At 48.6% G+C, this 23,941-nt stretch overlaps 2 protein-coding genes across 2 annotated transcripts; both read left to right on the plus strand.

The window, feature by feature from the left end:
* Positions 1-443: 443 nt before the first annotated feature.
* LOC120700856 (protein NRT1/ PTR FAMILY 4.4-like) lies at positions 444-1,628 on the plus strand. The gene is made up of 3 exons (XM_039985066.1): positions 444-623; positions 754-971; positions 1,260-1,628. Exons 1-3 carry the CDS (start codon positions 536-538, stop codon positions 1,440-1,442), a joined length of 489 nt encoding a protein of 162 aa, XP_039841000.1. The 5' UTR covers positions 444-535; the 3' UTR covers positions 1,443-1,628.
* Positions 1,629-15,204: 13,576 nt separating this feature from the next.
* Positions 15,205-22,554, plus strand: LOC120696988. The gene is made up of 3 exons (XM_039980069.1): positions 15,205-15,412; positions 16,987-18,217; positions 22,406-22,554. Exon 2 carries the CDS (start codon positions 17,026-17,028, stop codon positions 18,202-18,204), a length of 1,179 nt encoding a protein of 392 aa, XP_039836003.1. The 5' UTR covers positions 15,205-15,412; positions 16,987-17,025; the 3' UTR covers positions 18,205-18,217; positions 22,406-22,554.
* The last annotated feature ends 1,387 nt before the right edge of the window (positions 22,555-23,941 follow it).

Below are 23,941 nucleotides of genomic sequence, written 5' to 3' on the forward strand. Positions count from 1 at the left end.
GATAAGCTGTAAACTCTGATAATCTTTTAGTTATTATTTTAATTCTCTTTTACGTGATACTATTATTGATTATTCATTTATAATGTCTCTATATGTAAGAAACTTAATTCTAGCATACATATAGATATGCATTCGATTTTGTCCTTAAAATCGGGTGTGACATTGAAGCCATAACTTGCCACGCCACAAATACGACCGCTACACCTACCACGGCTACTGTTTGGTTGGCTACTAACTTTTGGCTGCCACAACTTTTTCACGTTGTGGCTCTCGCCAAGCTGTGGCGGCTGATTCGCTCGCCACAGCTCGCTACAACTCCGGTGGCCATGCCACAGCTTGGGTGGCGGACGTTGGCTGCAATCCAAACAGCCTTTTAATTTTTCCTCCTCGAATCATGAGACGGGTTGCTCGTCTTCCACGGCTATAAAAAAGCACTAGTCCAAGAGCCACACATGCTGCCTGCGAAGATAGGGAGGAGCTCGAGCAGCACCAGATCGAATCAGAAGAGGTTTGTTTTGCAGGCCTCGCCATAACCATGGCTTTGCAAGGTCTTGTAGACTGGAGGGGACGGCCAGTTAACCAAAAGAGGCATGGTGGAGTGAAAGCCAGCATGTTCATCCATTGTCAGTAACATTGATCCTTATCCTTTATTCCATGGCACATACACATTACTAATGATATTGAGAATTGTGTTAATACTAAAAGTACTAAAACCATGATTGTTAACACACATGTGTTTCACCGTGTTTGCAGTTCTTATTGTGATGGCAAACATAGCAAACATACCGATGATATTGAATCTGGTGAGCTACTTGCATGGGACGATGCACATGGGAGTCAAGGACGCCTCCACCACCTCTACGAATTTCTTTGGGGCCATATGTTTCTTCTCCTTCCTCGGTGCCTTCGTCTCTGACTCCTACATCAAGCGCTTCTACACGATGCTCATCTTTGCGCCCATCGAGATCATGGTGACTATCATTTGATAATAATAATGGACCATCAGGATTACACCTATTTATTAAAACTCTTATTAGCAAACATTCCCTTACATGACACATATGTGAGATCTCGGACAAACTTCTGACATGTAGCAAAATATTATATAGTTGAAAACATACATAAAAAAACAACATTTCAGATGAAATTCTCGGCTGTAGCCTCTTTTGGGGTCAAGTCTGGGTACTCTCTTTCCCATTATCTAAAAAAAAAGATGAAATTCATCTCGGTAAGTTGGAGGGTGTTTGGTCCATGCGCAGGGGTACATGGTCCTAGCGTTCCAAGCACACTTCCCTTCGCTGCACCCGCCGCCGTGCGACATGATCAACCGCCCCAACGAGTGCGCTCCGGTGAGCGGACGGAACCTGAGCCTGCTCACCCTGGGCCTCTACCTGATCCTCATCGGCGAGGGCTCGCTGCGCTCCAATCTTTACATCAAGTAAAAATAGCATGATACAAGGAACTTGTAATAGTTAGGGACATTCTCTGCTCATATTTCCTGAAGATTTATAGTGTGTAACTGCAGATTGAAATAGTTCTCATACTAGAATGCCACTCTAAAGCAAAAGGGAGGATGGCCAACGAGGAAAATAGGAATTGGATGCAAACTCTTAGTTTAATTTAACATGTGTGGTGCAAACTGTTCAACCTAAGGACTTCGATCTCTACTGTCGGTCTCCACTCATGCACAACGCCTCCAGTTGTACGACAAATTAGCGTCATTCCAAGTAGTCCAGGACCCACCGGCTAGCGCGTGGCATAAGTTTACAACCATCTTCGCTGCCTTTTTGCCAGATTTTTGGTCGAAACCAAAGGCTACCTTCTGAATTCCTGTGGTCCTTGTCAGTATGAACTGAATGAACTGGTGTTCGTCATCAGTCCCCATCAACTTCTCGAACTCTGCTACCTGGAGATGAGGTAAGGAGAGCTCGTGGGATTCCCAGCTGGGAGCCGAGTTATCACGCGTGAGACCCAATTCTGGGTCATTCTTCTGCAGTGAAGATATGGAAGGATATATGCATCATTATTCAGCGTATGGATGGAAACAAAGGGAACTGAGAATTAAACAAACTTTATTTATCATCATAGTGTGTATGGACTGAAGGCAGAATATTCATCTTACCCAGTAGCGAAAATTTAGGCCAAGGTATCGAATACTACTGCATTGTGCGAGGAGACTTGCTATGCCAGCTGCATAGGAACTACGTCCTTCCCCTAGTGTGACATGAATTTTCAAGGATGTCACATGAGGAAGCTGCGGAATCGAACCTTTGATTATGTCAACTTCTAGCTGCTGCCATCTCTGATCAAATTAAGAAAGGTCAAAACATCAAAAAATAATAGAAGTGGTAAACAAAACATTGTCAACCAGCAGAAACTAAATCCCTACTATTTGCTTGTGGATGAAGAATCAGTCAGAGAAATTTTGCAGGACGTTCATCATTTTTGGCACACGCCGTGCAGCGACACCGGAAAAATAAACTGGCTACAAGACAGCAGCAAAGAAACTAGTGTCTGTGTTGTGTGTGTCGGCTAATTTAACGAAGGAACAATGTCGTACAGCATAATTTTCCTTCGATTCATTGTTTCAACAATTTCAAGGCAAATCTAACTAGCTAGTAGAAAAAATTCAAGTTCATCGATTAATTGAATAAATAATATATATAGGATTGGAACACTGCATACCTTGGGAACGTCAAAAAGAGACTTCAAGGCATCTGATTAACCTACAACATTCGAGGAGGCGAATGCTACCATCGTTGTTTCTGTCATCGTCGTGTAGGTACCCTGACGAGCTCAACTTAATCTCGAGTCTTTCTACGCTTGACAAGTCACCATCAATATGCAAAGGATTTTGTACCAAGAACTTGATATCCTCTAGCCTCGGAGCAGAGACCTTGAGTTCCACAAGCTCGTTGCAACGCTTCACATGGAGAACCCGGAGGCTAGGAGTCCGGAGTTGCAAGAATAGCATGTCATCAATGTCCTCAAGCGAGAGCTCCAAAAGTGCGCCGGCGTCGATCAGAAGCGTCTCCATCTCCATCACTGCCGCCAGCTGAAGCCTGTGCAGGCGCGGGCAACACGCCGACGAAACGAAGCGGGCAAGGAGGTGGGCGCCGCCAGCTTCAAGCACCATGCTTTCAAGCGAGAGATCCGTGAGGGACGCGAATGCTGCTGTCGAGGGCAGCCGAAGTTTTAGGGAACTCAAGGCCAAGCGCATGGTCTCCAGCTCTGCAGAGCTAAGTTGATCATCATCAAGGGTCATCACAGGATTCCCAATGTAATAATTGTCATATTGTCATCGTCGTCGTCGTCGATGTGAGGCCACGGTAGATGCACTTTGCAGGTTAAAGATTTGACCTCGTGCTGCATGGCGTAACGGATCCACCGCTGCGCGGCTTCGATGGTCGGCGGCACCAGCTCCTCCGATTCGTGTTGGCTCAGGTCGAAGGAGATGTCCAGGTGCTCGAGCGCGGGCTCCTTTTCGGCAGCGCGGAGCGCGAGGGCGCGGTCGACGAAGGCGACGAACTGCTCGGGGGGGCCGGGCTCCCTCAACTCCCACCGCCGCCTGTCGGAGTGGAAGCGGAGGGCGGCAACGCGCGTCCAGAGCGCGCGCCACCGCCGCGAGAGCGCGTGGGTGCGCACGGCGTCCCTCGCGTCGGGCAGCAGCTCGAGGACGCGCACGAGCAAGTCATCGCTGATCAAGTCGCCGCCGCCGGCAGGTGGCGGCGCACCTGACGAGGTCAGCGGTGCTGCCGGCGACGCGTGAGAGGATGGTGATGAGAACCTCGTCGTCTAGGCTGAGGTCGTCGTCCTCGGCACGCGCATGCAGCCTCGCCGCCCCTGCCCGCTTCAGCATGGAGATCCGCTGCGCCGATAGGCCACCCTCTCTGCTAATTGCGCCGGCGCCGGCGGCAGAACCCAGCCGCCGCCGCTGGCGACGATCGGCGGGCACCATGGTCGATGGCTCGATCCTGCTGCATGCAACGCAAGGTGCTAGAACCTAGCTAGATTTCGGAAAGTATATAAAAAAGCGAATGGGGGCAGGAGTACTCCCCGTGACGCGTAAAGAATCGGCCCTTTTACTTAGGTCAGAGTCCAGATGGATTACTATTGATATCATGATCAACATTCTAGATATATAAAATCATTTTATGGAACATATATATAGTATCATGATCGAGCTGCGATGCATCCACTAGTTGGCAAGTGGGGGCTAGGGTTTGTATCTCAAAAAAGCAGCTCTGCATGTATATGTGCACACATGGATAATAATTTTGGATGTTGGATTGTGGGTTGTGAACCCGTTTGCATGTGGACCGGGGTAGTAAGAGATCTGCAAGTTGTGACTAGTGAGGATAGTCTGGGAGTGAAAATGCGATATGGCCCCTCCATTATTGCCCTGTCCGGCAGGCTCATCTTCATCCCTATCTCTTATCCTCGCTCCTTTCTCCTTCCTCTTGTTGTGTCTCTAACCTTGCAACCTTCTCCTAGCTCCTTTCTAGCTGCACTAGCGGCGACTCCCCCTACAATGGCAGCTGCACTTGCGGTGACACCAGCACCCAGCTACCCTTCTTCGCTCCAGCTCCAAACCAACGACCTCCATTGTTTGCGACATTGTGGATCTTGCCTACTCCATGTTCCTCACCTCAAATGCCGCAGCGTTGCTGCCCCCAGGCCAACAACATATCTCTCTTCCGTTTCACCATACGGCACGAATCCAACCTGTTTGAACCGCGGCTTGGTACATTTCCTATTCTACCCTTCGTTGATCTATAGCAATGACCCCACCTTTTTTTTTATATTCTGAGTCCACTGTACCGGTCACTGCATAGATCACTTAGGGTAAGAATAATGTGTTGTAGCCCTCCAGATAGTGCATGTGGCCGCAGAGGCATGTGGAAAATCCGCTTTGGCTTGTATCTGGACTGACAACACCAAACCACATCCCACGTGCCCTTGCGACCACCGGGGCTATCATGGCCAACAGTTGAATGTGTGGGTCTGGATCTGTTATTTCCCTGCTAGCTATGTCCTAATGCTCCTCTGACTGGTTTTTCGCAGAGGCATTATAGGAATAGAAGAAGTACTGTGGAGACTTTGTTGGAAATATGTTCTAGAGGCGATCATATTTTCTTATATTCATGATTAATAAAGTGTTCCTTGAATATCCATGGATGACAACTTGTATTGATTAATGCTTATGTGAAGTATTTGTGAAACTCTTTACTTGTATGGATATTCTAAAATGTTCCTAGTCGGAGTTCATGTGAGGACACACATGAATATTAGACTAGCACATGTATTAGTTGATTGACTATGTTTCACAAGTCATGGACATGGGGATGCCAAACTAATAATGTGGGTTCATGTGAGACATGAGACAGAACTGACCCAACACGAGATGATGACTTCTCATTACACAATATGTGCGCTGTGTCCTAAGACCTGCGATCATCGTATGTACTCAAGATGTGAACCGACTTACTTAGGAGACATCAAACGCTACACTGTAACAGGGTAGTTATAAAGGTGGCTTTCGGGTCTGTCAAGAAGCGTGCTGTGAGACATAGTCGGTCAAGATAGGATTTGCCCCTCTCTATAAGAGAGAGATATCTCTGGGCCCCTCGAGTGATTCGGATCAAGAAATGCATGGTCATGCTAGGGTTAAGAGTTAACCAAGGATTCCGAATCACAGGATCGAGAAAGAGTGGTCGGCTTTAAGCTAGACCAAATATCGTGAGGCAAAGGGAACAATATGTATATGATATTGTGGCGGCTCGTCTGATATGATCTTTACGTGCGCATAGGAGTTGACATGTCTTGCTAGAGGCCACTGTCTACTATTGGGCCGAGTAAGAATACTCGGGCCATGTCTGTTCGCATGTGAACCCATAGCGTCACACACTTAAGAGAAAAGAAGTCTGATAAAGATAAGATCCGAATTAGACTGGGTGTAGGTGCACTAATGAGCCATTTAGACCCAAAATGGGGCACCCAAGGTGGGGCCCAAGGCAGCCCACCTAAGGGGCTATATAAACAGAGGAGGGGCGCCTAAAAACCCTAACCCTGGCTGCCGCTACAGTACCGTGCTACATGATGCTTGAATTGAAATCTAGCTACCATTACCTTATGGGGGACTTGGGCAACAAATGTTCAAGTTGTGAGCTTAGCTTGTTTTGGCTTGGACCTTCACTTTTAACTTGTAAGCTAAGCATCCAAATCCCCCGATGCACTTGTTTGGTGCCTAAGTCTTAGGAACCCAAACCTTTTGAGAGCCATCCATGGTATGAATAATATCCTTGGGCACCCAAATAGGTTGGTTCCATCCATATGTTCTCCACCCCATGACATGAGCCACCACCTTGCCATTCTTCTTCTTTTCAAGTATGTAGTGGTTGCTCTTTTGCTTTTTCTTGTGGGTGGGCTTGGTGTACATGTAGGATGCCTTCAAGTATGGAGATGTGTTTTTCTTGATCTCCTTAGCCTTCTTGTTCTTGTTCAAGTTCTTGGGCTTGCTATTTTCTTTGCCCTCTTTCTCCTTGCATTGGTAGGACTTGTGGCCTTCTTTGTGACACTTGAAGCAAGTCACGGTTTCTCCCTTCTCAAGCTTCTTCACGCCCGCGGAGGTGTTATCTTGAGAAGGTTGGACTTGCTCTTGAGTGTACTTTCCTTTGAGCCGCCTCAAGTCCGTCATTAGCCTTTCTATCTCTTGTTTAAGCTCATCATTTTCCTTAGCAATGAGATCATCACATGTTTCTACAATCACATTCTCATTGCAAGGGGTTAGATCGCATCTACCTTGTCAAAAGAGATAGCACAAGGAATATTGCAAGGAAATGATTTATCCGATGATGATTCACTTTTAGACTCAAGACTCTCATATTTCATTTTAAGTTCTTTATGCTCATTGTCTAACAAATTGAATTTGTTTAGCAAGTTCTCATATCTTGAGACAAATGAAGCATGAAGTTTTTCTTTACTCTTGAGAGCTTTGATTTCTTCATTTTGTTTAATGAGATATTCTTGTTGATTATGGAGGAGTGTCATCATCTCACACATGTCATTGGTTTCAACATCGGATTCATCATTTGAGGAGGAGTCATCACTTACATCGTTATTACCTAGTGCCATGAGACACATGGGAGGTGGTGATAATCTCCGAGGACGATGGGTGGTTGAGCTCTTGGAATTTTTCTTGTGACTTGAGCTTTCACCACTTTTCTTGGGCTTGTGGATGGCGGAGAGAGCTTGGGCTCTTGACTTGTTCTTTTTCTTCGCCATCTCCTCTATCCCAACCGCACTCCCTTTAATGAGTGTTTTGTACCCAAGCTCATAGAGCTCATGTACATGCTTGGCAATCTTGCGGTTGTGGTATAGCACGGCCCTTGGGTATTCTTCATCACTTGAACTTGATTCATCATCACTATCTTCGTCATCCTCTTCTTCTTGTTCACTTTCACTTGAGCTTGATGAGTCTTGTCGCCTTGGTTGATGCTTGCATGAGTGCTTGGCGGCGAGACTCTTTTTGCTTGAAGGAGAGGTGGACTCTTGCTCTTTCTTCTTTGTCATCCCCATACTATACTCATGGGCGATGATTTGATTAATGACTTGATTTGGTGTGAGCTTGACCAAATCTTCCTTTTGCAAGAGTGTGTTGATGATGTTGTAGTCGGGCTTGCGAAGGCTTCGGAGAATCTTGCGGTTGATTTCCACATCTTCAACTTGATTGAGACCTAAGGCATTAATTTCATTGACAAGAGTATTTAATCGTGAGTACATGTCATGAGCATTTTCATTTGGAAGTTGCTTAAAACTACTTAGCTCCTCGCCGAGAATATGATATTTTTGATTGGCAACATCCTTTGTGCCCTCATGATTCTCGACAATTTGCTTCCATAGCTTATGAGCATTTTCATTGGCAAATACACGATTAAACACACTATCACATAGAGAAGACAATATAATTGATTTTGCAATGGCATCATATTGTCTCTCGGCCTTATTCTCATTTTTCTTGCCCTCTTCGGTGACACGCCAAACATCAAGCCCTCGGGCTTGAAGATGTGCTTGCATAAGCACTTTCCACCGTGGAAACCCCGTGCCATCGAAAAACGGAGCCCTATCGGCACTCATCCCTTCCCCGGACATACACTCACTTGACGGTTAAGTCGACGGTTCTCCTACGAGCTTTCTCACAATTTTACCAACGGAATTGGCTAATCCTCGTAAGAGGTGTGAGACCAGGCTCTGATACCAATTGTAAGGATCACCGGGGTGTCCGACCCTAGAGGGGGAGGGGGTGAATAGGGTCGCTAATCACTTTTCTATCCTAGGGCTCAATCTAATTGCATAAGATAAACCTAACACGTCCTACACATGCTAGTTATGACTAAGGTTTATCTATGCTACCCTCTACTTACCCCAAAAGACTTGCAACCTATAGCCAATCCTAATCAAACTAACTAGGAAAGTAAAGGTAAGCAAGAAAGAGTAAATGCGGAAACGTAATGCGGTAAGTAAAGCAGTAAGGGAGAGGATATGCAAACTCCCGTGAAGACACCAAGACACACGATTTAACGTGGTTCGGTTAGGACACCAAAGTCCCTCCCTACGTCCACGGCCACTTGCTCACAAAGAACAAGTGGGATGCCGAGTCTCTTCGCTTGATCACCGTCTTGCCACGCCTCCAAGGCTCCCGACAAGCAAAGGCTAAGTGACGCCAAGTCACAAAGATGAGGTCACCGCCACCGTCTATCTCGAAGCGTCACCACGGCACCGTCTTCACTATCTTGGAGCTTTAACACCAAGTAGGGGCCTCCTTCCCCGCACAAAGTGTCGTTGCCACTCCACACCAAGTCGGAGGGTCACACGACGAGTACACAAGTTGCTTGCCGCAGCAAGACTTTCTCTCAAGCTAGTTCTCTCAACAACTAAGCCTAAACAAGTACTAAGCACTCTCACAAGTGTGCTTAAGCCTATATGATGTACAATGAAGCTCTATGGTGGTTGGAGATGATCTTTAGCTCTTGTATACTTCCTTGAACTCCAGCGCTCAAAAATGACCCGGCCTTGGGGGTATATAGGCAGCACAAACAAATATAGCCGTTGGAGAAAAGCTGCCAGAAAACTGCGTAACGCCGGTTAATCCGACGTACCCCAAAAGCCATCATCGGTTTAACCGGTGTATGTAAACTGCTACGTGAAAAACTAGCCGTTAGCAATTAACCGGTGTATCGCCGGTTTAACCGATGCAATCAACCGGTGTATGTAAAATTAGCGTCGGTTTAACCGGTGATTGTAACTTCTTCACGTTCCTCCAAAAACCACCTCTCTGGACAACTGAACCGATGCAATTGACCGATGCATCGTCGGTTCAACCGGTGTATGTATTTTCATCGGTCTTCGTTTGGCAATGCACCGACGTATGCATTTTCTTCAACGTCAGTTAATCCGGTGAGTGTATCTTCAGTTTCCAGCTTCTGGACAATTACACCGGCGTGTGTCTTTTCCTTAACGTCGGTTCAACCGGTGTATTGAATTTCTTCACAGTCTCTTCGATTCTTGTCCTTTGGACCGAAGAGGTTTCGGGCCTTGCTACGCCTCTCTTCTCTTTGTCATCACTTGAACCTAAAAGCCTGAGAATAGTCATCTTAACAATCACATTAGTCCAAGTGTTGTGTGTGTCATCAATCGCCAAAACATTATATTGAAATATGGCATGAGTGGCTGCTGGCTCGATTCCGGACCAAGAAGATCACGGCGATGTCCAGAATCACTAGATCCTAGAATTACCTACCCCTACTTTCCGCAAAGAAAAAAAAGAAGTATATGCCCCTACGAGATAGATTTGTGTTCTACACCTATCTGTCGGTCGAATCGCCGCCGCCACCACCCCCGACCCCTCCTCTTCTATAACCGGAGGCCATGGAGCTGCCCTCATCCCCCGGCAACCCGAATCCTAAAGCTCTACCGCCTCCCTCCACCACCCCCGCTGCCGGCGATCTCGTCGGCCGCTGCTCCGCCCACCTTCCACTCTCCCCTCCTATCCATGCCTCTCCCCTAGCGTGACAGAACCGCCAAGTTAAACAGCTTAATTAAGCATAATAGCCATCATTTGAACGCATCAGGCGCATTACCTTAATTAAGTATAACCGGACAGCCTGTTTCCAACCCACAGGCCGATCGAAACACACTAGAAGTCTCGCGCGACGGCGAGCAAAGACGGTACCAGCATAATATAATTTCACAAAAATAGATAATAACATAAATATTTACAAAACAGCTTTAAATTTAGAATTTACATAAAATAAATGACAGCAGCGGAAGAGAATACGACCTGAGAGAAGGAAATTTGATTGAGAACCAATAAAACAAAACGATAACTATGAACACGTGAGGACGTCACATCGAGCCCACTAATGCGAATCCTGGTTAGCTTCTATATCTGAAACAGGGTAAACAACAAACTCTGAGTATACTAATACTCAGCAAGACTTACCCGACTAAGGGTATACTTAGCCCATTATCTAGACATGCAAGGCTTTTGGCTGTGGGTTGTTTCGCGGAAAAGTAATTAAGAGTGAGTCCTTACATTCAATATTTTAGCTCAAAATTAGGAATGAGTACCTATTTTTTACGGTTTACATTTCTACACCAATCAGTGTGGAAAAACAATTGATTAGGCACAACCATATTGATCATTTCATTCCCTTCCATGTTCTTTCTACGATCTGACTCGGAGATCAAGGTGCTCATGTCCGAGAGTGACTGACGGCGAATCGATCCGATTTAACCTTGCAAGGTGGACCTAACCAACACGGCACGTATTAGCCCCGTCGGACCATACGGACCAACCATTCCCCTCCCCGCCTCGAACTACAGGAACCAGCCCAACGACATATGGTCAGCCGAACTAAACGTGAGACCACCAAAAGTAAACATATGCATCCTCATTTCACCGCAACTACTCAACTACCCCAGGAGTTGGGTGCGGGTTCCTGTACTTTCGAAGCAAGGCAGTATTAGGCTTACCGGTTTCGACAACCTCCTACTCCCGCCATGCGGTTAGTACAATTCAAACATGATCAGCAGGGCCAACAACGGTACGGTCCTCAATCAACACAGACGAGGCTAAGACACCAGGAACCCTGTCCTGTTGCCATACCTATATCTCATCATCATTCCCCCGTCCGGTCTCAAATTTCCATTCATTCCATATTGCATTCCATATCTCATATACTGGAATATAAAGATAACTATAAATCTCGCGAGTAACCGGAAATTACTCGACTTCTAAGTATCCTATATCTCGCGAGTGCAAAAAGTCACTCGACTTCTATCGAGAAGAATTAAGCATAGCAATTCTATCGTCCTATACCTGCTAGTATAATTCAGGGAAACCTAAGGATCATGCAACTAGGGTTCCAATCAACTCCTGAAACGTAATGCACACGTAATAAATACATATATAGGTGTCATAATTTCAAATAATAGGATGTGCACCGGAGCTTGCCTGAGGGTAACACTAAGTTAGTGTTAATACTAGTAAGGCCTTGGGCCCTTCCGACCATTGGGCCGGGTCTTCCCGAATTCCTTCCCGGGCCTGCTTTACTAGCTCTCGCAGGGCTTCATGGTTACGCCTGTTCCACGGGCACGAGCTCGCATGTACCAAAATCTACATGTATGCAAATGCACTATGCATTAATGATATGAATGCAACACTCATTATTAAGTGCACAAAGAATTGTAAGATTAAAATTCACAGACTCCGAACAATCATGTATTCCCCTTTTTTCCATGATAAAGGGCAACAAAATAAGATTATAAGAGTTGGATTTATATCAAAAGTAATTACCATTAATGAGATGTACTTTAAGCAAGATAAATTACTACAAAACACAATAATTCACCAGAGGCATGTAAATCATCCAGAGGCACATGGATATCATATTTCAAAGATCCTATACAGAAAACCTAAACCAACAGAAGTGGTTCCAATATTTTATCATTTTTTTCTGCTATATATTATAAAAATTACAAGAATAAGACAACAAACAAGCAATAGATCAAAAATAGTATAAAAACTTTATATTCCACCTATACAAGTTTCAGATCTAAAGTATAAATGATAACTGTAAGCTAACACAATTGATTTCATAATATTTGGACTAAGTAGCATAATTTTTATCCACAAGAATTATTTTAATAGAATAAACACTAAAGCATCAACATTAAATCATTAACTCATGCATACATGCACCAATAAATCTAAACTTTTACCACAGCTATGAATAGCCTACCACAAAAATTTCATAATTTTCTAAGCACACGAACTATTTTATTTAATTAAACAAACTGTGTTTTAATTATTAATTAAAATAAGTTTTAATTTAGTGGTGTGTTTTATGGGTTCAATGTATATATATTTACATGGAGTCCCATAAAATTTGATTTGCATTTTTACGATTTTTATTTGATTTAATACAAATTCTATAAGTTATCAGCCTTAAACAGAAAAAGAAAAAGGGGCGCACGGGCTTGATCTGGCCCAGTTAGGCCCAACAACGCGCATCCAGGCCCGTGAAACGAGGCAGGCCGGTCCAACAGGCCAGAGCCCAGCGTGGGATGGTGCTTTTGCATCTAAGCCCCCGTAGTCCTTTCTATTCTAGATAACACTGTTTTACTATTCATATGGGTCACAAGGTTTGCATATAAGCCCTCGAACTTCCTTGTCTTCCCATCTACTCGGTCCACGAATACACACGCAGAGCAGGGCACCGCTCAGGAGCACCGGCCGGCGAGGTGGTGGCCGGGGCGGCGCGCAGGAACAGGGGGCGGCACACAGGAGGGGGAGCGGCTCACCTTTGCTCGAATCGGGTGGGGGATGGCCGGCGGCCCAGCGACAGGAGCTCGAGCTCGGCTCGGTGACGTCAATGGTGGAGGGACGACTCTGTGTGACGAGGCCGAGGGCCAGGTGGTCGGAGAGGTCGACGTGGTCAACGTAGTGCCCCATGACGGAGGAATCGACCCACAAGGGTTCGGTCCCGTCGAATCGGACCGACGGGCGGAGCTCTACTCCCATGGCGGCGCAGCGAAAGCTGAGTGGCACGAGCTTCGCGGCGCGTCGCAGGCACGGCAATCGCGCAGCTGTGCTGGCATGCGAGTTGGAGCGTGGCGAGCGGCTATGCGGCGGTGCGAGCAGGCGGACGGTGCGCGGTAGGGCGGAACGCGCGTCACGCGCGCAGGCAAGGTGCGGGCGGCGGCCATGGCTCGGCGCTCGCGCGAGAGGGAGAGGGAGAGGCGTGGGCGGCTCAGCCGACGTGGCCTTGGCGGCATCTGCACGCGAGAGAGAGGCGATGGAGGGGGAGAGAGGGCAGCGGCGAGCAGCAGCGCGAGACGCGCGGCCCATGCGTGCGCGAGCGGCGCCGTGGCCAATTTGGCCACGGTGACCACGCACGGGAGAGAGGGAGAAGAGAACACGTGGGCTTGACATATTTGATCCATTTGTGAGTAATTTGAAACTTCAAATTTTGGTTTAACACTCCTAATTAAGGGGCTAATTGAAGGGTGTTACACCTAGCTCGCAACCCGCCGGCAACCCGAAGTCCATCCACCGGAGCTCGCCGGGCAAGCACAGTTCGCGTGCAACGTGACGTCGCTTCCCCCGGCATGTGCTGCTTGCTCGAGCCGCGTCGCCACTTAGGCACGAGCGGGGCTTGCAAGTAGGGCTGGAAATGAGCTGAGCCGAGCCTAGCTCGGCTCGGCAGTTTGGCGAGCTCGCCGAGGAGGCTCGGCTCGGCTCGGCTCGAAGCCGGCTCGCGAGCCTGGCACAAAATATATATTATGCAGTTAGTATATAACTATTGCATATATATATATATATATATATATATATATATATATATAGTGTATACATATGTTGAAAGTAATCAATAAATAATAATCATGTTAAGCATAGATATAAATTAATATTGATATTGTCACACCACAGGTTAGTGTTAGAGTGTTTCAAAATAGCTTATGGGCCATTACGAGCCTCAGTGGACTGAGCTCGCGAGCCGGAGCGAGCCGGCTCGGCTCGGCTCATCATTTTCGCGAGCCTGAGAAGTAGGCTCGGATCGGCTCGTTGGAGGCTCGCGAGCCGCTCCGAGCCGAGCCGAGCCGAGCCGAAGCGAGCTCGAGCTGGCTCGCGAGCCTCGAGCTATTTTTCCAGCCCTACTTGCAAGTGCTGTCATGTTGCTGGCCTTGTTGCCGGGTACGCGGGGGGGGGGGGGGGCATGAGCCATGATGATGGCCCGAAGTAGAAGATTAGGAGGACTAAACATATTTTAATTGTAAATCTAATTACACGGATGAACGGAAAATCGCGAGACGAATCTATTAAGCATAATTAATTCGTCATTAGAGATTGATTAATGTAGCACGACATTGTCTAATCATTGCATAATTAGGTTCATTAGATTCGTCTCACGATTTTGCCCGGGGGTTGTGGAATGGGTTTTGTCAGTTATACACATTTAATACTCCTAATTAGTGGTTAAATACTCTAAATTACTGTAGCGCACGAAATTTTTTGAGAACTAAACGGGCCCTTAGGGAAATGGTTCTGAGGAGGCCGTGGGTTGGGCCTCAAACGATCTCAACGGGATGATGGGTGGGCCAAGTACGCAGCTCAAATCAAAGAGGAAAACAATCCAAAGTTTTCACAATTTTTTTTCTTTGGAAAGAAAGGATTCTAAAATTTCTGTACAATAATCCAGATGCGCATTCGCTTGGGCAAAGCTTTCGAATTTTCTGCTAACGTTGCTAGGAAAATAAAACTGTTACAAATAGTCACTCGAAGATGGCAGTGCAATATTTTGAATGGGCCAATCAAAATATAATAAGAATGACCACCGGACTATCTTAGAGATCAAGATGTTTATTTTTTTGAAAGACCCTTAGAGATCAAAATCAAGATACGTATTTAGCCAAAAAAAATAAAAAAATAAAAACATGCACACACGCAACAGCTTGTGTGGTGTTGTCTCTCTACATGTAACTGTACCTGACCTGGCATGCCGACAATGCAAGAATTTATGGAAACCATTCGATAAAAAAGAAGTTATGGAAAGTAGCCCACAATATTTGTGTGATTTAGGAAAAGAAAGATACACTGTATCGTCTAGGGGACCCAGATGCGATCGGTTTCACACGAGCAACAAAAATACGCACGCTGGCTGACCAGTTATTAAAAAAATCACCTAAATTTTGAGGATCCACATGTCAGCTCAAACGAATCCGAGGTCCGAACAAGAAGAAGAAATCGCTACCAAAACCACTGAGCCAGGCCACGGGGTTCATTCAAAACCGCTTCGAGCCTTCGACGGAGGGACAAAGGCGGCTTCTCGTCCAGGCGCGCCAGATTCAGGTAGCAACTCTTCTCTCCCCATTTCTTCTTCAGTTCATAATCGTCAACCAATCTGTCTATTAAAGAAATGGATTCTATTGCCTTGGCCGCTTACTTCTTCCATCATTCTTTCTTTCTCCCGGATTTAACCTGTTTTAGGAAGAAAGTGCCCTTGCAGCGGATTTCTTTCAGATTTCAGTTCTTTCCCTGTTTTCTCCCTTCTGTTTCTCGATTGCTAGAAGGGTATGGTTTCGTACCTCCGTGTCAAAAAAGATGCTGAAATCGGGGGGAAACTTTCTACATGTTGAGTTCTTGATTACAAGTGAAGTTGTTGGCTTCAGTAGCAGCAGGGGGAGTTTTTTACGTGTTGAGTTCTTGATTACAAGTAGAGTTCATGATTAGAAGCAGGACAGGCTTATCAATGGAACCACAGTGCGACACTTCATCCTCGAGAGCTTTTAGATAGTGTCAGCGATTTCTGCATGCTGGTGTAACTCTGAAACTATTGGGGATTGTTGGGTGACATGTGAATTTATTTCAACATATAAGCGATTCTTAATTTGATTTCTGCGCCCGGAACAGAGTAATTTTAGGGTTCTTGTTTAATTTTTTTATCCTGAAAAAGGTTACTTGGGTGAACATCTAACCCCGCACAAAATTTTCACATGTTTGTAACTTTTTTATTTGTACTCAGTATTACTACGCATTATTTAGACTGATAAAACTGAACAGTAGTCATAATGTCAACAATTTACGTTTGAAACGCAAGGACATTTCTTTGCATCATATCACTATCTCAACTTCTCTACTCTGACCATTTCTGAGGCCACTAGGAAAGCCTGCCATTACGTTAATGAACTTGTTTCCTTGAAGTTGAAGTACTCTGACAAGTGATGACACAAGGCATGCGACTGTTTCCTTGACTAGAGCCTCAGGTTGATTTTAGTGTTCTATTGGTGGAGTTCCTTTTCCAGAACCTATCTGACTATTAAAGAAATGGATTCTTTTCCCCATATTGGGGCACCTGAACTTGTTTATGTGATATATGAAAACAACACCCGCGCATTAGGTCACTTTCGTAGATTGGAGTAGCCGAGTAGGTTCTTTTTTCTTTTATATATAAAAATCTGCATGTAGCTGAAGTGGTTAACAAAAGCAGTGTTGTGTTAGGAAGTGGAGCAGATATAAAATCATGGTCAATTGAGACAAAAGTGCCTTTGAATGACAAATACCTATACAGCTGCGCATTCTATGGCGATACTTTTCAGAATACTGATGAAGTATCAAAAAAGAATTATATCATGTATGATTTGAATTCAAGATTGTTTTATTTGACTCACTTATATATTAAAGCAGAACAAATTAGTTTGACCCCATAAACCTCATTTGTAGATATTAATTGCTGCTGTAATATTTAAATCACAATGTTGATGGATGCTTCAATGCAATATTTAAGGTGCTATCCTCGTTTATCTTGCTTCTGTCTGCAATACCTTGTCTTAACTGGAGATGCTACAGTTTCCTTGGAAAAATTCAACAGTTCCTGCTAGTGTTTGCTGATTTCCACTTACAGTTCTTATTTCTGTTAATGCTAGGTTGAATCAATCTTTTAGGGTGATATAAAATTCAATTGTATGAAGCACATCTGGGGGACCCATGATTTTGATGGTTTTGAAATTGACAGCAAGGCAAGTTCACTTCATAATCAGTTCTCAACGAAGTTATCGCTATCTAGTTCCAATGATGTGATCATGAAGAGGGAGGAAATTGCAACCTCTCCATGTCCTGACAAGGAAGTTCCATCAACTATCCTTAATTTACCGCTAAAGAGTCTTAAGCAGGATGCTACTGAGGAGGACGCAATTAGATGGAGACTTGAAAAGAATGGCTTTCCCTTTGTTCTGTCAGACTCAGAGTTCGGTGATTCTTCATATGATAGTTCTCTCAGCGAACAGTCATCTACAATCAGTACCCCAAGCACACCATTCACAGTACAGTCAGATACTCAGTCTGTGGATCTTGACAGAACAGATATCTGGGTCTCTTCTTTAGATCTTGACTCAGAGGATTCTGCATTGCTGCCAGGCAAGGAACAGCTTCTGGATAGTCTCAGTTCTGACTTTCCCAGCCCTTCTTTCAGTGCAGTCAGAAGCCTCCAATTTGGTACTTCCAGTTCTAGTACAGGGACATCGGAGAGGAAAGAAGCCAGCGAGTCTGATGAACCAATATTCTGGCCATTTGAGCGCACTGCCTACAACAGCCCTGAATTCGAAAAGTTTCTCAGTTTGTCACCTCGTAGAAACACAATGGATATGGGGTATGCTGAAGTTCGTCAGTTAAATCCTGTCTTGCAGAGGCTCCGTAAGAACAAACTATCTTCAGCAAAGAAGAGCATTGAACCGCATCGAGGGACTACCAATTCATGCCCAAAAGGAACCAAAGTCTCCTCCCAAGAGAAGATTCAGAAGGCACCTACAGCTCCGTCCAGATTGAGCAGGACAACAAAAGCATCTGCACCCTCCAGTCACCAGGTGCCAAGCAACTGTCAGAGAAGAAGGCCGCCACACTTGAAACTTGCCCCCCCAAGAAAGGTGAGCACTCCAAAATTACAGACAGATCATCCTCTTAAAGAGACTGGAGCACGCGGCATCCCAAACCTAGCGGACAAGAAGGGTCGGATCGAAGAGTTGATTGGATTGGATGAGTTTGATGGCCATGAAGGCATCGGTTCGGATTCTCCAGATTACCAATTTTGTCTATGGCTGTCTCCAAGATGTCATGGTACAACAATCAAGCACGAGCCATCTCCATAGTTCTGTAGCAATCAGCAGTGTCGGTACCCAGGACTGGGGTACCCCCTCTTGCTGTGTCTAGGCAAGGGTCTTGTAGTTATCCTTGACTACGTCCAAACAGCCGTACCCCTGTGGTCCGAAGTCCTGATCCCTCGGCAACGGTTCCGGACCTGCCTCACGACTGGGAAAGGTCCGGGAACGACGCGTGTCCCGGAAGAGGCAGGCGCTCAGCCCGAACAGCCGGGGCTCCGGACCCCAAAGGGGGCCGGACCCCCGTGGAAGTCCTGAACCCCTCATAGGGTCCCGGACCTCTTGTATGGTAACCGGACCCCTCGCTAAGGGAAGAAGTCGACGCCCTACCTCTGGGTGGTCCGGCGCGGACACGTATACAAAGGGCGCTTGGTCTCCATACTAAGCCTCACCCACCACTGCATTTATTGCGGTAGGTGGACGACCGCATTGATACAGTGGAAGCCGAGGCGATTCTTTGACCAGGAGGCACTATTGATCGCGTATTACCAAGGTAGTGGAGCCGCCGGCGCCGCCCACGCCGCGCCTGCCAGTCTGCCATAGCAGATGGATACGACGGCTCGGTTTCGCCCATTATGACGCCTACATAATAGCCTCAGCAGGCCACGCCGCAAGCTACGCTACTCCAACGGTCACCTAGCTGACGGGACAAGGAAAGACCCCCCTGGGTCAGAAGAGCAGCAGTACGCATATCGGAGGAAAAGATTCGTAACCACTGTTGTCTTTTAAGTACTCTGCGCAGTATGCTGCACAACACGTTGGGCCCACTTGTCGGGGCCCAACGTCCAATGTATCCGCTCCCCCTTGATCTATAAAAGGAGGGGGCGCCGCTAGAAGACCTCAGGCTGGGAAAGAGCCAAGGCCAGCAGATGATAGGTTCATACACACCACCAAGAACAATACATCTCCCAGTGGACGTAGGGTATTACGCTCCGGCGGCCCGAACCACTCTAAATCGTGTGTTCTTGAGTCCTTGTCTCAGCATAGATTCAGCCCCATCGCCTAGTACTTCCCCGAGTACTCCCTCACAAGGGAATAGGCGGGTGCGCTCCGCCACCCGGCTGTGGGTACCCCTAGAAACCCCACGACATTTTGGCGCCGTCCGTGGGGAGGAATAGGCGCTGGCTGGATCTTCAGGCTTCTGGGGCCGTGTTCATCCTCGGCAACGACAGACAAGAAGATGAAGAGGGGCATGGTGGCACCCACGCCGCATGCTGTGGCACTGGGGCGCCAGCGCCCTCGGTCCGACGGTGCACGGCAGCTGCGCCTGCTGTGCGTCACCACTGCGGCGCCTCAGAGCCGGCACGGTGGTGCGCGGGAGCGACGCCTGTCGCGTGCTGCCCCGCGCCATCCCAGTGTCGGCTCAAGGTTTTCTCTCAAGCAACGGCCATCCTTCCTCTCCAACGGCATGACGTCGGCTCAAGGCTTTCTCTCAACATGGAGCCCCGAGCCGACGGCCATCCCGGAGGAAGTTGGCCGTGCCGTCCGGCCGTCGCCAGCACCGGAGATCCGCCTCAGCGTAGCTCGGTGCTGCTGCAGACAAGCCCCCGTCGCCAGGCGCGGGGACCCCTGGCGCTAGCACCAAGGACAAGCCGGCGAACGACCGCACCTCTCCGCGCTCCACGTTCGGTCCATCTGCTGCGCAAGGGCGTCTGGTTTTCATCGGCAGACGACGACGACGGCTGGGGGCCTATTCCATTCAAAGCCAAAGAATTTGTCTCATGCCATGTAAGCATGTGACAGCTCTTAGGCAAGAAGGGATCCCCCGAGCTCCCGAGGTGATGCTGGATGATGCGGTTCAGGCACATCCAGGGCGCCTTCGCCTCCGACGACTATGAAGAATTCGGGAGTGGTCGCACCACTTCCAACCGGAGAAGGACATGCTGTATAGCATGCAGCCGTAGGTTACTCCTAAGAAAAGACTAAGAGAGAGTTCCTCCTTTGTAAAAACGTGGCGCCTACGTGTGTGTCCAGAGTGGTCAAGGTCCGACCTTGTAAACCCGACCTCTGGCCCTATCACACAAACAGGCAAAAAGCGGTCCGGAGCGGTGGAGGTCCGACCTCGTAATCCCGACCTCTGATGTATACCGTGACAACCACAATAATAAAAGAGATTTTCTTCCTCAGTTTTACCTAGGCTCCATCCTGATTACATTTATTCGCCTTGGTTTAACTATTCTTTCCTCTTGAACGGAGTTTCCCTTGTTGCTAACAATCCAAGTTAAGTTGCTGGCTCGTGGTCAGGTGAAGACACCCCTTCTAGCTGGAAGGCAGTCCGGACTCCTAAGGACCTGCTCTGGAGAAGTGGTATTTGTATCCTGGGGTAGAGAAGATCCGCGTAGCTTAGCCTGGTAATGTACCCTAAGTTTACGTACTTCGCTACCCTGATACAAGTGCTCTAGTATCCGAGTCTGCTGTCTTTAGGAGTCCCGGGCTCCCTTCTAGTATAAGGCTTGGTTTCTTTGCATCTTACCATGAGGTCGGTAACATGCTTCATCGGATCGTCAGCAACGACCCAAGTCCACTCCGGTGGCCCGCTCCGGCGGAGACCGCTCGCCACGGTCGCTCCAAGTCCACTCCGGTGGCCCGCTCCGGCGGAGACCGCTCGCCACGGTCGCTCCAAGTCCACTCCGGTGGCCCGCTCCGGCGGAGACCGCTCGCCACGGTCGCTCCAAGTCCACTCCGGTGGCCCGCTCCGGCGGAGACCGCTCGCCACGGTCGCTCCAAGTCCACTCTGGTGGCCCGCTCCGGCGGAGACCGCTCGCCACGGTCGCTCCAAGTCCACTCCGGTGGCCCGCTCCGGCGGAGACCGCTCGCCACGGTCGACTCAAGCTAGAGCTAGGTCCGGGAAGAGGTGCTTGCTCCCCGAGCGATACGAGATCAGTGTAGCCGCTTAGCTTGGTTCCGCACCCTAAGCCTACACCTTCGTCGCCCTGTGGAGAGCACTCAGAACCAGAACCTGGCAATAGGTGAACCGGCCCTCAGGGGTCTGGGACACCCGCTCTCTCTCTCCATGAGCACACCAACACAATCAGATTGCGTAGAGACACATCACGATAGAGGCCCCACCCGCGGGTTTGTACCTCTCCCGAGGTGGGCCCGGGGGCCACTGTCGGTACCCCAGGACTGGGGTACCCCCTCTTGCTGTGTCTAGGCAAGGGTCTTGTAGTTATCCTTGACTACGTCCAAACAGCCGGACCCCTGTGGTCCGAAGTCCTGATCCCTCGGCAACGGTTCCGGACCCGCCTCACGACTGGGAAAGGTCCGGGAACGACGCGTGTCCCGGAAGAGGCAGGCGCTCAGCTCGAACAGCCGGGGCTCCGGACCCCAAAGGGGGCCGGACCCCCGTGGAAGTCCTGAACCCCTCATAGGGTCCCGGACCTCTTGTATGGTAACCGGACCCCTCGCTAAGGGAAGAAGTCGACGCCCTACCTCTGGGTGGTCCGGCGCGGACACGTATACAAAGGGCGCTTGGTCTCCATACTAAGCCTCACCCACCACTGCATTTATTGCGGTAGGTGGACGACCGCATTGATACAGTGGAAGCCGAGGCGATTCTTTGACCAGGAGGCACTATTGATCGCGTATTACCAAGGTAGTGGAGCCGCCGGCGCCGCCCACGCCGCGCCTGCCAGTCTGCCATAGCAGATGGATACGACGGCTCGGTTTCGCCCATTATGACGCCTACATAATAGCCTCAGCAGGCCACGCCGCAAGCTACGCTACTCCAACGGGCACCTAGCTGACGGGACAAGGAAAGACCCCCCTGGGTCAGAAGAGCAGCAGTACGCATATCGGAGGAAAAGATTCGTAACCACTGTTGTCTTTTAAGTACTCTGCGCAGTATGCTGCACAACACGTTGGGCCCACTTGTCGGGGCCCAACGTCCAATGTATCCGCTCCCCCTTGATCTATAAAAGGAGGGGGCGCCGCTAGAAGACCTCAGGCTGGGAAAGAGCCAAGGCCAGCAGATGATAGGTTCATACACACCACCAAGAACAATACATCTCCCAGTGGACGTAGGGTATTACGCTCCGGCGGCCCGAACCACTCTAAATCGTGTGTTCTTGAGTCCTTGTCTCAGCATAGATTCAGCCCCATCGCCTAGTACTTCCCCGAGTACTCCCTCACAAGGGAATAGGCGGGTGCGCTCCGCCACCCGGCTGTGGGTACCCCTAGAAACCCCACGACAAGCAGCCTGCTGTCCCGTGCTGCCGTACGTTGTAGCAAAGGCTGATGTGTTTTTTAATTGTAAGGGACCGAAACTGGCGACCAGAGGGGGGTGAATGGGAGCCGATCAAAATTTCTCTCGAAATCGAATCGTCGGCCTATATTCCAAAATCACCAGAACCCCTCGAACCTAGGAAATGAGAGAATAGCTATGAACTAGCTATCCCTGAGAAACAACGCCCTAGGAAACTACGCGGAAGCAAATCGAGTCAAAACGCAAATCTGGACTGCAGAGACCGGTCAGACCGGTTGCACAGACCGGTCAACGCAAATCTGGACTACAGAGACCGGTCAGACCGGTCGGGCTGGGAATTCAAATTCCAGACCGGTCAGACCGGTCGCTCCCAGACAGCCCGCCAACAAAGCTCCAAATGTCAAATTTCGAGTAAACGAAGTCCAAATTCGATGAAACCTGGAGGATAGCTTCGCATCTACCCCATGAACATATCCCCAAGAGATCTTTCCCAAAATATTAACAGATCGTGAGAAATCGAGGGAAGATCAAAGAGGATTGGGGTTTTCTCAAAAACTCAAAATCTCCAATTCGTGAGAACTCGCGATTCTAGGAGTTTTGGCACTAGACTAGATAGATCAGAATCGTCACAACGAGTTCGGCAAAACACGAATTCACGGGCTTGATTCCTCTAAACACGAAACATCCCAAAAGAGGAGAAATCAAGTCCAAAACGCAAAAGAGAAGGGAGAGGATGAGAACTCAACATACAAAGGTGAATCTCAACAAGATTTCATTCATAAATTTCGGAGGAATTCACCTATACAAAGCTAGATCCATCCGCCCATCATTCACCCAGCCACGGGCTGGTGGGGGGGTTTATACCCATCTACTGCGGCCAGACCGGTCAGACCGGTCCAGGGGACCGGTCAGACCGGTCAGGTCTGCAGCAGCCCGCTGTACAGACTCGATCGACGGCGGAGCTTCTTTCTTCGACTCGAAGTCTTTGCTGCGATGCCGCCACGTCGATGAAGTACCGGTCCGCGGTTTTGGAGGGTCCGCGAAACCCGGGTACGTGGCCGGTTTTGAGAAAACCGTCAAAACCTCACGCGTGGGAAGATTCCCGCCTCCACTCCGTGGCCCTAGACGCCGTTCCCGCCTCAGCCTTCTGACGGCCCTAGACGCCGCCCGCCGCCCATCACCTCCTCGCCCGCAGCGAGGCCCTAGACGCCGTCAACGCCCGTCGCCTCCGTCAGTCCAGAGACTGACGCCCGTGCCTCCATGACTTGGCGTCTTCCACTGCCGTCCGCCTGCTTGGTTTTGTGGCGCAAACCAAGAAACCCGCCTTCCGTCGCCGCTTGCGCCCTCGATCCAGGAGTGGACACCACATCTGTCGCCCGGTCCGAGCTCCGGTCCCGGCTGCCCTTCACCGCCGTCCACCGCACGGTCCATCGGCCACAGCACCTCCACGGCAGCTCCCCGTCGACACTCGACGCCCGTGTACCTGCAATCCACAGACCAAGCGCACGATCACACCGCACGGTT

Source organism: Panicum virgatum, chromosome 3K, assembly GCF_016808335.1.
Source record: "Panicum virgatum strain AP13 chromosome 3K, P.virgatum_v5, whole genome shotgun sequence".
In the NCBI taxonomy this organism is placed as follows: Eukaryota; Viridiplantae; Streptophyta; class Magnoliopsida; order Poales; family Poaceae; genus Panicum; species Panicum virgatum.